This window comes from Aphelocoma coerulescens, chromosome 4A (assembly GCF_041296385.1).
Source record: "Aphelocoma coerulescens isolate FSJ_1873_10779 chromosome 4A, UR_Acoe_1.0, whole genome shotgun sequence".
Classification (NCBI taxonomy): Eukaryota; Metazoa; Chordata; class Aves; order Passeriformes; family Corvidae; genus Aphelocoma; species Aphelocoma coerulescens.
The window spans coordinates 13,507,873-13,521,918 of NC_091018.1; the positions used below are offsets into that span (position 1 = coordinate 13,507,873).

Here is a 14,046-nt window from a genome sequence, read left to right on the forward strand (position 1 = left end):
ACAGGGAGTGTTCAGTGAAAGCTGCATGTACCTTTCCCCAGTTTGTTCCTACACTAGACACAAAGACAGTTAATCCCAGGAAAAGATTTCTAACACACCATTAGCCTTTGACACTAGCACCAGGTATAAATGCTTCAGTAGAAACATTGACCAAACCACACAATTAAACAGAGAAACATCAAAAGAAATGGTGATTCTTTTTCCTTATTTTATTGGGTAAATGATTTAAAAGGTAATAACAATAGTGTTAAAACTACTACAATATCTTTCCACAGCCATATCTCACAGACCCACAGATAACCTTCTAGCATTTTTTTTTCTTTTTCCTCATTTTTCTCTTTTTAAGCCGTACTTATATTAAAATGCCCATTTCAACAGTTTCTTCACACTAATAGCAATTAAATGTGGAAGGAAGAAGGATCTAGTTGTAAAGGAAGGGGGTTCAGGTAATCTGTGATATTATTGTAATCAATTGAGTTGCTAAGGAAGGAAGGAAAAGACCAAGGCCTTACAAGCTACTCCAGGTAGCTCTAAGCCCACTGTGTATCACCATGGCATTGAAGATAACTCAAAATGCTGGTGAACAATTTAAAGTAAGTTTGTTTTTTTTTTTTTTGTAACATATAAAACACTAAAATAACTTAGAAACTAGATCCAAATATCTTGAAAAGAATCAACTTTGATATACAAAAACAGTCATAAGTTGTTACAAAAGTTTCAAACAAAAGTTTGTTTTCTCAGTGCGTTTATGTACCAGCACAATTACTGGGTCCAGAGCAAAGAAAGAGGTTTTTCTTTTTTATTTTTTTCTTCAACAGTAATAAAAAATGAGGAAAACATATCTTTGTATATAAAGAATCATTGCTGGTCTTAAGAATAAATGTAACCAGAAACCCTTAAATCTGAGAGGCACACTTTGGGTTTCTCTTTTATTTTTTTTTATTTTTTATTTTTTTTAACATAAAAGGAAAGTCACCAGTTTATTTAAATGGAGGAGATACTCAGACTCCCCAAATAAACTTAATTCAATTAACATCACTAGCAAAAATCAGTTAGAAACTGTACAAAAATAAAAAAGTTAACACATTTAATCCTGCAGGGATTTTGTAAGGACTGGAAGGCAGGCTTTAGGAGCAGCATTTGGGCATGGCTGGAGGCTTCTTTGGTTCGATCTAACACACATAAGAGATGTAACCTACTCCAGACAACAGTTTTAAAAACCCGCACAGTTGAAGACAAGTAGAGGTCCATATACAAACTCCAGGTGTGCCAGGGCTGTGCCCACCTTGGTTCCAGAGTGGGGCTGAGGTCAGGACCGAGCGTCCCCCCCTGCCGGAGCAGCATCCGTTGGGATGGCAGCAGGAAGGACACTTGAAGCATCACCAAGTAACAGCTTCATGTCAAGTCTATGGTTTGGTTGTCTTAGCTCAGTTTACAGAACAGAGTTTTTAGGAACATTAAGCAAGAGAATGAAAAAAACACCCCAACAATCTCTTCAATGGAATAAGGCAAACTGAGTAGTGCTCATAAAAAAAAAAATCAGCAACTTAACAAACAGTGAAATAAGCTACTTGGTTGTACCTTAATTTCTATAAAGTACCCCAAATGAAAAACAAATCTGTAGCTAACCCCAAGAATACAACTAAAAGGTACTAAATGTAACTATGAGGGAATGACATTTGTGAGAGTAATTGCTGATCAGCTTTAAGCAAACAGACCTATTCTGTGCCAGTGCATGTCACAGTGAGCTGCACGTTTGGTACAAAGAATCCCACAATTACAGAGAAACAATCTGCAGCAGTTCAGCACAGGGTGCTGAGGAGGTAGGTGCCCTAGAAACACTGTAGGTAGACTGATTATTCCAATCTTTAAAAAAATATCATACAATCTGATTGACCACAGACTCTGTAACAGTTTTTTAATTAGTGATACAAAACTCTGGTCCAGAAGGGTCTGGCATGAGCTCGGTTCAAAAGCACACCTTTACAGTTTGTATAACACCCTTGAACTATATTTTTAAGCAACAGCTACTAAGAGATAGACAAAAATGCATTGTGCATTATGCTGTATACAAAAAGGAGACAAAACTATCCTTTTCTCCCCCAAGCCATGGTGGGAAGTATTGCTGACCTTGTCCTTAAAATCCTGCAGGATTGTTTATTCATCAGTATATCATTATTACACTGGTAAGAAATTCTGTATAACATCTGCATATATCGAAGATTTCTTAAAAAATCTGATATGATTTTAGATCCGCATGACCAGTCACGTGACCTTCTTGAGGTTGATTAGCACCTTTCAATACATATATATTTTTATATATAATAGATCTTTTTAAAAAACTTTTAACAATGAGCTCATGCAGAAGCACGAGCGAGCTGTAACGAGATGACAGATAAAGATGGGGTTGGATGACTTTTTTTTGCAGCAGAATGATTCAGTTTGTGCTCAGGTTCCCTATAAGGGCAAGAAAAAAACCAACACAACTCTATCAGGTAGCCACTTGTTCACATTTCCACTTGAAGACTATTAATCTAAAAGTGTTCCCCAAGTAGAAACAAGACAACAGTATCATCCAAAATAGCCTCTGTATAAACATCTACTCATTTTTGCAGCTTCTGGCTGGCATCTCTTGGCTCCTGAAATTTCAGGCCCTCTGCTTAAAAATTAAGGCATCGCAACTGAAAATGGTAATATTTGGACATACATGCTGTGGATGAAGGAATACCAAAGACCTTCTACAAGAACCTCCATAGAAATTAAGTGGCAGACCTAACCTTACATAAGGGATGAGCATAATTTATCCTTACCTGGTTTTGAAACCCTATTGAAACATTTTTATGGTTAATCTGATTTTTTTTAAACAACTGAATTTTATCTATTTGATTTTTATATATCTATGTATTTACAAACATTCATTATTCAAAATAACTGGAATTTCTGCTTACTGTGGTTTACTCACACAGATTGGGAAGGTCTTTGCTGTAACAGGCAGTCTGTGCTGCAACAGGCAGCAGCGGGAGTTCTGCAGGCACAGGATGTAGGAGTGAGCTCCTGCCATCGACTGGCCTTGCAAATAGACCACACATACCTTTTACTAAATCCTATTTTTACAGCAGGAAAAAGTTCCAACTGGTTTTCTTTCTTCTACCGTGTGGAGGGGTATCAGAATTATTACACAGTACTTACAGCTCTCAAGCACTATTCCTGCAATAGATGAAAACATGTAACATTATGGCATATTTGTCCTGGCTCTCTCACAAGAGTCTTTTTCTTCTATTAAACAGAAGTTAACTCGATCCAACTATTCATGACTTGATAAAGCTCAGTTAGTTCAAGAGCAGATAAAAGAACAAAACAGGGATTTCTCTTTTCCAAAATAAGTTTGCTAATAATAATAAAAAATAAATCTCACTTTAAAGAAAAAAAAATGTGTCCAAAACCCTGATGCCAGAGCAGCCTCAACAGGGTTTGCTAGAATGTCTGGAATATATGTTTTCTATGAATTATATATATAAGTATATAATTACATTATAGTCAAAGGCACTAAAATCTAAATCCATTTTCTTCCTAATATGACATCTGCTACTCACCAATCTGTTTTTAGGACACAAATGTCACTCCTAATTTGAGTCATCAGAAAGGCATCGTCTCATTACAAACGCATTCTTGTGACTACTCCTGACGGGGCTGGACTGCCCGTGATTCCCAGCACAGGATGGGACACAAAGGGGTCCTGGATTGGATTGTGCCCTATAATTTAGGCCACTTGATTCTAAAAATGCTGCCATGTTAACATCACCTCTCTCTGTACATAAGTTGCTTCTCTTCATCCCAAAAAAGCATTCTGTATGTCAGCCTTGGTGTCCCGGCTGTTTGTGCTGGATCTGGAGATCCTGTATAGAGCCACATGGAATCTTTACTGTGAGGGTGAGATATTGTACACACAATGTCATTAAGAATGTTATGAAAATGCAATTCATTGTCTACTTTAATACCTGAATCTGATATGTTTCATTCCCTGTCACACCTATTAATGCAAAAGCCATGAATGCCTTTTTGCTAAGCAAAGCATCCCTAACTGCACTCCTTAAACTCTTCCTTCCATCCACAGTCACAGAAAGCCTTGATTGATATAATTCAATGTTAATGAAGTAGAAATTTAGATTTTCATAAAAAACCCAAGGGTATATGCTGCAAAAAAATCTGCAGTGAATCAATAATAAAAAAGTATGGGTTCTTTGTAGTAATGCAGTTTTCCCTCCCGTTGCCACGATGAGCTGAACCAACTAAGGAGCCTCAACATGGCAACGGAAACTATCATCATAAAATGGTACAGTAATAGAGATAGCTAGACCAAGAAGGGGCAGGGTCTCCTGGGAAGAGGTCTGCAGAGAGGTCCAGTGACTGGTCATGCGGCTCAGTGTCAGGAATAATGGTTGTATGGTGGAAGGGGGTGCCCAATACCATTCTGGAAGTGATGGTGCTGACGATGGGCAAGGTACTCTGTGTAGCTCATCGTCATCTTCTCACTGCGGTACCTGGCAAAGAGCAGAGAGGCCAATTCAGGAACTGTTACCAGGAAGCTGCAAGTACCACAGAAATGCTGCACTGGTGGTTTGTTTAGTGATAAGAGCTCCGTACTTCTGATGCTGGGAATAAGACTGACTTCAGCTGCACAAGGGAACTGCCACAACTGTCAGGGTCATTTCCTGGATCATATGGCAAATCACAACGTAACTGCTTACGAAAAATACTTTAAGCAACTAGAACTGTTAAAAATGGTTGCCTACTATGTTGGTTGAAGTAGAGGGAATAGAGAATGTCCTGTATCTTCAGCCAACTCTCTACAAAAACCTAGGAGGAAAAACTATAAACAAGCACTACAGATTTCTGAGTTGTTTTTAAACAATCAGTATCAACTGTCTGCCAAATTCTGCTTTTAAAATTACCCCAGCTACATTAAATGTAGTTACATTCTTTTTAGACTAGAATCACAGAATATCTCCAGTTGGAAGGGACCCATCAGGATCATCAAGTCCAACTCCCTACTCCTCACGGAACTACCTAAAACTAAACCATATGGCTAAAAGCATTGTTCAGACACCCCTTGGCCTCCAACAGGCTTGATGCCATGACCCTGGACAGCTTGTTCCAGTGCCTGACTACCTTCTCAGTAAAGAATATTTTCCTAATGCCCAGTCTGAACTTCCCCTGAGGCAGTTTCATTCCCTTTCCTTGTGTTCTATTGCTGGCCACCTGAAAGAGATCAGCAGCTCACTTCCACCCCCGCCTCACGAGGAAGCTGTAGACCCCAATGAGGTCTTTCTCAGCCCTCTCCAAACTGAACAGAACAAGTGACTTCAGTTACTCCTCCTGAGTCTTGCCCTTGAGGCCTTTCACCATTCTGGTCACTTTCCTCTTGTCACACTCTATAGTTTGATGTCCTCCTTAGAGAGAGGCACCAAACTAATTTCACAGGCATTGAAGTGAGACTGGCAGGCCTGTAATAACAAGGATCTTCCTTCTTACAAATGGAACAACATTTGCCAGCTTCCACTCGACTGGGACCTCTCCTGACTCCCAAGTCAGTTGAAAAATAATGAAGAGTGGTCCTACAAGAACATCAGCCAGCTTAGTGTAACTAAAGGCAGAATCCAGGCCCTGACAACAAATATTCTGAATACATCTGCATCAGTATTGTCTGACAACAAGGGACATGAGGAACCAGTGCCTGCTGGGCCTTGCTGAGAGAGCAGCAGCTCTTCTGGAATCCATGGGGACGGTACGTGGCACTCAGCAAATGGAATTCCCACCCTATGGAACCAGCCAGGGGCTCTCAGGTTGGCTGAGCACGATCGGGGGGGGCTGCACAGCCCCTGCACAGCTCTGCAGATGGGAGAGAACCCCCAGCTGCTGACCCTCTGCATTCCAGACTCCTCTGACTGCTACAAGTCCCTCAGTGCCACTATTGTTTAGTTGTCTCTTTCAAAACATGGCCAGAACTGCTGGGGGTGAACCTGAAGGGAGTGACAGACTCGTGATCAGCCTAAAGCTTTCTTCACACACAGGATGTTTACTTTAATTCAGAAGACTTGAAAAAGAAGTTAAAAGCCTTATTCACTCCTCCAACAGATATTTTTGTGTATGACAATAAATTACTAAAATGGGGTTCTAAAACAGGTTGTCTAATACTGGGAAGCAATTAGTATTTTAATAATACTGTCTCTAATCTGTCAGCAGAACCTGAGATTTTAAGCAAGTAAAATAGGCAGTCAAAAAACCCCTTTTTCTGAACATTAGAAAAATTATTGTTTGTTCATTTCACTTATCAGGCAACTGATTTTGGTAGCAGTTTCATTGTTGTGAACTTAATTACACTAAACACATGGCTTTTTATGGGGTTTTTGGGGGGTGTGGGGGTGAACTTTGGGGTTTTTTTGTTTTGTTTTGTGCTCCATGCTATTCCACAGTAGTTGAGTTTCTATAAGAATCCAGAATCCCAAACACTCATTGAGACCCAAAGTCTCTATCTTCCTGAAGAAGACAAATGGTCAAAACTTCCTTATAACATAAGATTTTAAAAAATCCTATTTCTCCATGCATGACTGAATAACTGGAGCTCAGCAGTCATTTTACACTGAAGGCTTATACAAATAAATAGCTTTAAGCCATTCTGACAGACATTCACTCCTCTACCCTTCACCACTTAACTACAATATTATGTGCAGAGTATTATGTGCTGCTAATTCTGAAATACTTTGGCTGCCACACACTAAGGCGCCCTCAAGAACATGTTTTATTAAATTAGCAAAACCAAACTAAACTAGTATGAAATATAATATTAAATTCTTGTCCCCACTCTTGGGAATACCCTGATACAGTTTCACTAGTACACTGGCTGTCAAAGCAGTGCATAACCTGCATGGCTCACACCTTAAGATTATAGAAACCTGTACTCCACATGGCATAACCCAAAGGTTTCTCTGAGGATCCAGCGGATTAGGGATCTGAGGGCCTCCATGACGTACAGCAGCAGCCCCACCATGCACCATCTGCCCAAATAAATCTGACAAGAGCAAGTAATCCCTGTTAGCTAAAGCCCTGAACACCCACTACAGCCAAGGAATACTCTGAGAGAAGCCAGAGCTAAAAACACTGCTGAGAACGTGCAGAGTTATCAACCCCAATATGCAGGTACACTGATGCATCGTGCCCTGGTATTGAGCAGCCGGCTCTCACTCCTTGCTTAGTGCCACTAATCCCTGTGCAAGGCTTCTCCTAAGTCTGTACTGCTCTTGTGGAAACAAAGGAATCATTAATGATATATCCAGGAGAGTTTACTGTTACCATCTGCAGGAGCACTTACCAGGAAGGAGCACCTCCCAGCATTACAACAGGGCTATGTGCGGTATCCCGGTGCATACCTGGTTAGCTTTATTGTTTTCCTGAATTCATTAGTAATCGGAGCTTTGTAGCCTCCTTTCCTCAACAAGGAATCTATGGTTTGAATGTGGTCCCATCCTGTTGAATTTTACAGTAGCACAAATTAGTGAGAAACGCAGCAATAGGAGCAGATGTTGCAAAAGCACAGTACAGTGTGTGGTGCTGCTGAGAGCGCAAGAGCTCTGCTGGCATTCGGATAAACCAAACCGTTCCTCCCTGCTTCAGAACAGCTGAAGAAGTACCACACGGAAGATTTCTTTACATGCTCAGTTCACGCTACAAACAACATGCATTTTTCATCTCTTAGTTGAAATATATTAAAAGCAAACCCACTGTACCCCGGTGTCCTAGACTGGGCATGTGATACTAAACGAAACTTTTCCAAAATGTTCAGGTATGATCATGTATCACAGCCACTTAAGACATTATAAATGGTTATGACAATATGGAAAACTAAATTTCTGTATAACATTTAAAATGATTATTAGTGAACATGTGCAGAGAACTTGAAATCGGACTTCTTCATACAGAGCTATGGATAATTTTAGAGGACTAGACATTATAGGTGTCTGGATTATGAAAGAAGTGATGGATTAAAAATACAGATTCATTACTGCTCTCAATAAAATCTTCCTGCTTTCCAAAACTCCTATTTGTTTAAAAACTCTCATACTTTAAATAGCTGTTAGACATGTTATTTCCTAAAGATGCAATAATTAGTCACACTGATACATTAAAAAACCTGAAAAAACCACAGTAGGTTTGGGCACATACAAAATACAAATGAATAGTTCTGGAGACTTTAAAGAATCTGATTGCAATTCATGGTCTACTGAAATTATTTAGAAATTTAGACACATTCCCTCCACAATTCCTGAATTTTAAAAAAAGCTTGGAATGCCTCTAGACTTTAAAGCAACTATTTGGAAACAGAATTATCAATTAAAAAGGATCCTCAGTAAAGGTATCAGCTGAACCCTTTGTCAACAAACACACATAAAAATGCAAAAAAAAAAAAAAGGCAGCAGCAAAGAAAACTGTCAAAGATTGAGACAGACTGAGACACACTATCAACCTTGGAAATAAAAAACAGTGAGTGCTCAGTCAGCAAAAGATGACTGTTCAACAAAATCTACTCTAATTTTTTTAATTCACCAACTTAAGTCTGTGCCCCTATTAAAGAGGACTTTAACAACATTATTGTGTACTTTCATATTGAAAATAATTTCCTTCCATTCATTAAAAACCCATGGGAAGTCGGTGTTTGTAAAAGGAATTGAGTACTAGCAGAAAGTACCTAACTGAAAAACAACTTGATCACTGGGAATTCAGGAATAAATCATGGTTAGGATAATTGCCCAACGCTTAACAGAGCTTCTGCACCTCCCTTATATCCCAGCCTAAGAGCCACACAAAAACTGGCAGCTTTTAATACCTGTTAGCCTGGCTGACAGCGCTGTACCACCCCTCCACATTTTATTTTCCTACAGCTATGCTGCATTTGTGACTGGCTTAAAAAACAGCTACAGTTTACTGAATCCCTCTAGGAGACTGACACAGGCATGTAATTGGCATTTATATAAGAGTCTTCTTACAATTAAATATCGCTCCATCATCTGACATCAGTGCAAGGTCAAATATTGCATTTTAGATTTATAGGTATGTTTAAATTCTTCACCAGATCATATGAAATAAAGTGCAACAATGACCTTGCTCCTTCGCAACCTCCGGTAGGTAGGTGGCCGTGCGCTTTGATCCTTTCTCGTTGATGAATTCTATTCTAATGCCATGTACACCCACCTGCAAGAGATTGGCAGCTTCATTAGTACATTACCAGAGAAAAGATCCAACAGCTTTCTGACATGGTGAAACCCAAAACGTGAACCTTTCAGTGGTTAACAGCATTTCACACAGAGTTTCAGGAGGTGGCACTGCAGTGGGTGTCATCTTTTTGAGAGGTGTAACACTTACAGCCACGTAAGCTCAGCAGCAGCACAGGTACACAGGATGTTTCTCTGCTCCCCACCATGGAGCTTCATTCCTGGGCTGGAGGAAATCCAGCTGAGAGGCTAAAGTTGTTCTGTCTCCTCTGACACTGTCACCAATGTTGTTGCTGATAAAATCACCTGGTCACCAGCTATAATCTGCAGGCAAAACAGCTGCCAAATCTAATGAGGCTTCAATTAAGAGCATTAATTTTGTTCAAAGCAACAACTGAATGATCAAAGATTTGTCACACTATGGACTCGACCCTGGAGCCTTCAAAATTTCTGCTCGTGTATGAGGAGGAAGCAGAAATACTCCAAAGTACCCAGCCTCAAACTCCTATTTCTGTGCTACTAAGAACTGTAAGGTGACAAAATGCCAGCATGGAAACCAAGATTACTAATACCAAGGAGCTGGATGCAGATAAAAATCAAAATGCCAAAAACATTTGAAAAAAACCAAAGAGGCTGGATACCTTTCCAGGGCATTGTTTAAGGTCCCCTGTTTGCAGGTTACAATAATTCTGTGGAGAGTACCTGCACTGCGATCAGGCCATAAAAGATATTCCATTGCCAGAAGTTTTCAGTTACTTTTGGATTCTGTGCACAAACACAAAGCATTAGTAGATGGACATTTTTATGCCCACATAACCAAGATGATTTTTCCATTTGAAGCCAAAGGTCCCAACACTGTATGTGAAAATGAAGAGCTGATGCTTAAAAGGGTATCACGTTGTTCGGTGTGGCACATCCTTGTGGACATAAAATTAATTGAAAAAAGCTGTAACAGTTTCTCCAGTGACAATTTACTTATTTTACCATAACTGCAGGGCAGTCAAAAAGCAAATAAGGAATATTTACAAAGCTCTACCACTTTGTCAATTAACATATTTGCTTATATTAAGACTTTAATTTTGAATATTTTCATTCTTTATATATGATATAAGCAGGAGATATGGGAGGAAGAGTCACTTGCAGCTGGTCAGGGTCACAACCATTTTTCCCTATGAATCTAACATTGTTCATAAATAGGAAAAATTTAACTTGTGACTAGCAAATTTAATTCACTGCAAATTTTAACATATTATTTCATTACCAAACACTGCTAAACACCAACTTTCATTGCATGGATATATATAATCACTCGAGAGATCAAATCTGTATACTCAGAAGATACAATTATGAACCCAAAGGGCCTGAAAGTAAAATGAAATTGTGTTAGAAGCTGAAAAAAACCTAGAGAGTTTATCCCCAAACCAGTAAGTTTCTGTAGCTGGTGATTTTATAACTGTCTATATTCAGTTGCCCGACTACTAAGATTAAATATTTCCAGGGTTTGCAGAGCTTTAAATCCTGCAGAATATGAGATTCTAAATGCTACACAAGTGTTTTGCATAATAGTGACCACGTAATATTCATGAGCAACTAACCAGGAGCACTAGTGATGTATTAAGTATGATGCAACATTCAAGTTGCTTCACTGCTCTGGATGTTCCCCATTAACCATTTTAACAGACTTTTATGCCCATGTCTGTAGAAAAAAGGGATGAACAGCAGGGGAAAATTTCATAGCATCCTGTGGAGCATGAATTCCAACTGCGTAGCTGAGCTGGACAAACAGCTTTTCATTGTTCAACTTAATTTAAATCAAAACCAGGCTTGAGTTAAATAAATGGAAGCCACACACAAGCAAAGTAAAAATGATCCACACTAAGACTGGCATGGGCACAGTGTGGAATTCACTTTGACTTCCTCAAGAGACTGGTGTTCAACTGATGCAAACTTCTGTGAGGTCTCCCAAAATAGCCCACTCCAAGATGGGAGGTAAGGGCTGGGTCTGTGGAAGGCATTAACTGCCCTGCTACCAGGAGCAGCACACACCTTCCTACACAGCCTCGGGCCTGCTTCTCAAACTAAAAATACTGATATCCTACAGGCAACATTCTGTACAAGAACAACATCTGTCTGTGCAGTTTAGAAAAACAAACCAATCTTGTGCAGATGGAGCTGGAGTTCAGTCTCGCCTATTACCATTTATTAGGGAAATGACTGCCTACAGGTATCCTCTGGAGCTGAAAAGGGACCACGCAATCGCTGCTTCAGCCTCCCACGTGGATAGGAATCTATTTAAACTGTTGCTATTGGGAGAGGAAAGCAAGACAAGGAGAGAGACTTAGAAAGGCAAAAAACAATCTCTGCCAATAGAAATATTTCTATGGGGTTTTAGAGCATGAAATACTGTATCCTATATAAGCAGTACTTGTAGATATAAACTTTCTGACCAGTTGTGTAAGTGGCCAGAGGCTACCTAAAATTAGATTCTGTGACAATATTAATTAAATTAACAGATCTTCCATTAAATTTAAGGATTTCATTAAACTACGTTATTTTACTTCTGAAATGACCTTAACAAGACTTCAGACTTTGTGGTGTATTTAAACACATTAATATTAATTTATACAATTTAAAAAAATGAATTCTTTATTTCCATACACTTTGGGATGTGAGAAAATAAATGTGATGCCACATTTATTGCTTTGCCAAGTGCCTATGGCACTTGCCAGATTACTGCCCACAATACCCCTCTCTATATATATCTAAGAAAAAATGGTTCCAAAACCCTTTCTGACATCAAAGCTGAAGCAACTCTCCTGATGGACTGTTCTGCCCCAAAGCTCCAAACACAGTTCATTAATTTGTTCCTCATGGACTGACTCTCCAACCATACTGAGAGGAAGAAATAACACTATTCTCATTAGACTGTCCATGGGGAATTTGGATAAGCACCTGAACATTATAATGGCCTTGTTGAGACTTAAGTTTCTGTGCACTCCACTGTGGAGCAAATTATCATCCAGTAACGGCTCTGTTCGGTTCCATCTACTGCACTGAAATCTTTAAGAGATTTGCATGCAATCATCACTAATTAGTTTAATTCATTGTGAAACAGTTGCTCAGAAATACATTAAAGCAGGTAACAAAGAGCCTGTTACAGAGAACCCACATAGAATGCTCCAGAGCTGGAGCAGTGCAACACCCCCTTGGTGTCAGGAACAAGCATCTGCCTGTTGCTTATGTCCACTCACTATCTGAGCTCTCCTACACCCCAGACTTGCTGCACAGCCCATGCCACCACGTGCCAGTGGCACTGTGACACCCTGCTCGGGGTTAGGGACAGCCCTTCTACTAACTTGGGGTTTGTCAGCTCCATCTCTGAAGAGCAGCAACCTAGAAACATTTTCCAACAAAAAAGCTGGCTGGAACTTGCACAGTATTCCTTGATACTACAGAACAGTAACTTTCCCCTTTATTTACCTGACTAATATATGGAAATAGAGGTACACAAATGTGTTTGGAAATGGAAACCTTTAGATTAAGCGACTATTGCTACTTTCTTCAAGCTGATCTCACTTCTTATTAGCTGAATTCTACAGCTCTTTAGCCCCACATTAGCAGCAAATATGCTGGCTTCTTTCTGACCATCTCTAGTAGCATCTAAATACTACATTCTGATTTAACAACAGAGGCAAAAGACTCCTCAGGAGGTTTGTTCTCTACCTCATGGCAAGCATAATCATTCATTTACATACATGGAATCACTGAATATTGTCCAAAGAGAACAAAATATTGAGATTCAGACTCTTTTTTTCTCTGTTCTACAGAACAGAAGCTGAGAGCCACTGGTGTCACTGCACTTGCAGGCAGGAAAGAACTTCTGCAACTCTTGAACATACCCACTTTGTCAACACTGAAGAGCCACCTTTCAGTCAAAATTACTGGCTACAACTATTTAAGCTAATATTTAAACCAGTGCACACAGGCTAAAGGCCTTTCCTATCAAGACAGTACATACAATTCTGCAGATTTTACTTTGCTGAAGAACAGCAACTTCAGGACCTCTTTCATTGTATTTTAAGGAAGAGCCACTGCTCAAGTCTAGCCAAAACGTTATTATAAGTACATACAATTGCAGAGCTTTAGGATCTTTTCATAAAAAATGAGGAGAGGATCTGAATCAGCAGGTCTGAATTAGTTTATAATGACTGCTATCAATAGCAGATGCGTTTAAAAATAAGTGGTCTTTATGACTTGTCTTGTAACTAGTCCTTTGTTGTCTCATCTTTAATAAAAGAGCAGTACTATCACAAAACCTCCCCATATCTGAGCTTTTCATGCTGTCCATTTCTCTGAGGTGGAAAAGCTGTGCAACTGTGCAACTCCACCCCAGCAGCAAGTGGTCTCTCATGGGTTCTGTGAAGCAGAAATGGAGATGCAGTTCCCACACTCCCAGTTCCTTTCAAAGCCCTACATCTGTTCAGCCACTGAAGTGCACTGCCATTCAGACAAAGTCACGGGTATGTAAGGATTCTAAGTTGTATTTTAGGAAGCATCCTTGTGAACATGGCATTGAAGTGGTCCTTTAAAGATGTGTACTTTCCCCTAAACACTTTTATAAAAGGTGAAAATGGCAGCAATTTGAAAAATTATATGGGAGCTAACTGCAGTGAATTCCTACAGATCTGTTTACTTGATGGAAGTTTCTGCTGCAAAAGGATCTCACATTGCTTTTTACAGCTGAAATATTCTTTTATTTAGTTTGGGAAGGAAATTCCTT

The 14,046-nt window shown here is 39.5% G+C and overlaps 1 protein-coding gene across 2 annotated transcripts in view; it reads right to left on the minus strand.

Annotated features, from left to right (window-relative positions):
• Positions 1-194: 194 nt before the first annotated feature.
• The window catches only part of AMMECR1 (AMMECR nuclear protein 1), a 73,754-nt gene continuing 59,902 nt past the window's right edge, over positions 195-14,046 (minus strand). Inside the window, exons 4-6 of one of the 2 annotated variants that reach the window (XM_069015400.1) lie at positions 9,156-9,246; positions 7,428-7,524; positions 195-4,541 (exon numbers count right to left, since the gene is read on the minus strand). In XM_069015400.1, coding sequence (XP_068871501.1) covers positions 4,427-4,541; positions 7,428-7,524; positions 9,156-9,246 — 303 coding nt within the window. In that variant the 3' untranslated portion in view covers positions 195-4,426. Of the gene's footprint in view, positions 4,542-7,369; positions 7,525-9,155; positions 9,247-14,046 lie in introns of both variants that reach the window. The other variant, XM_069015401.1, reaches the window with a different exon arrangement.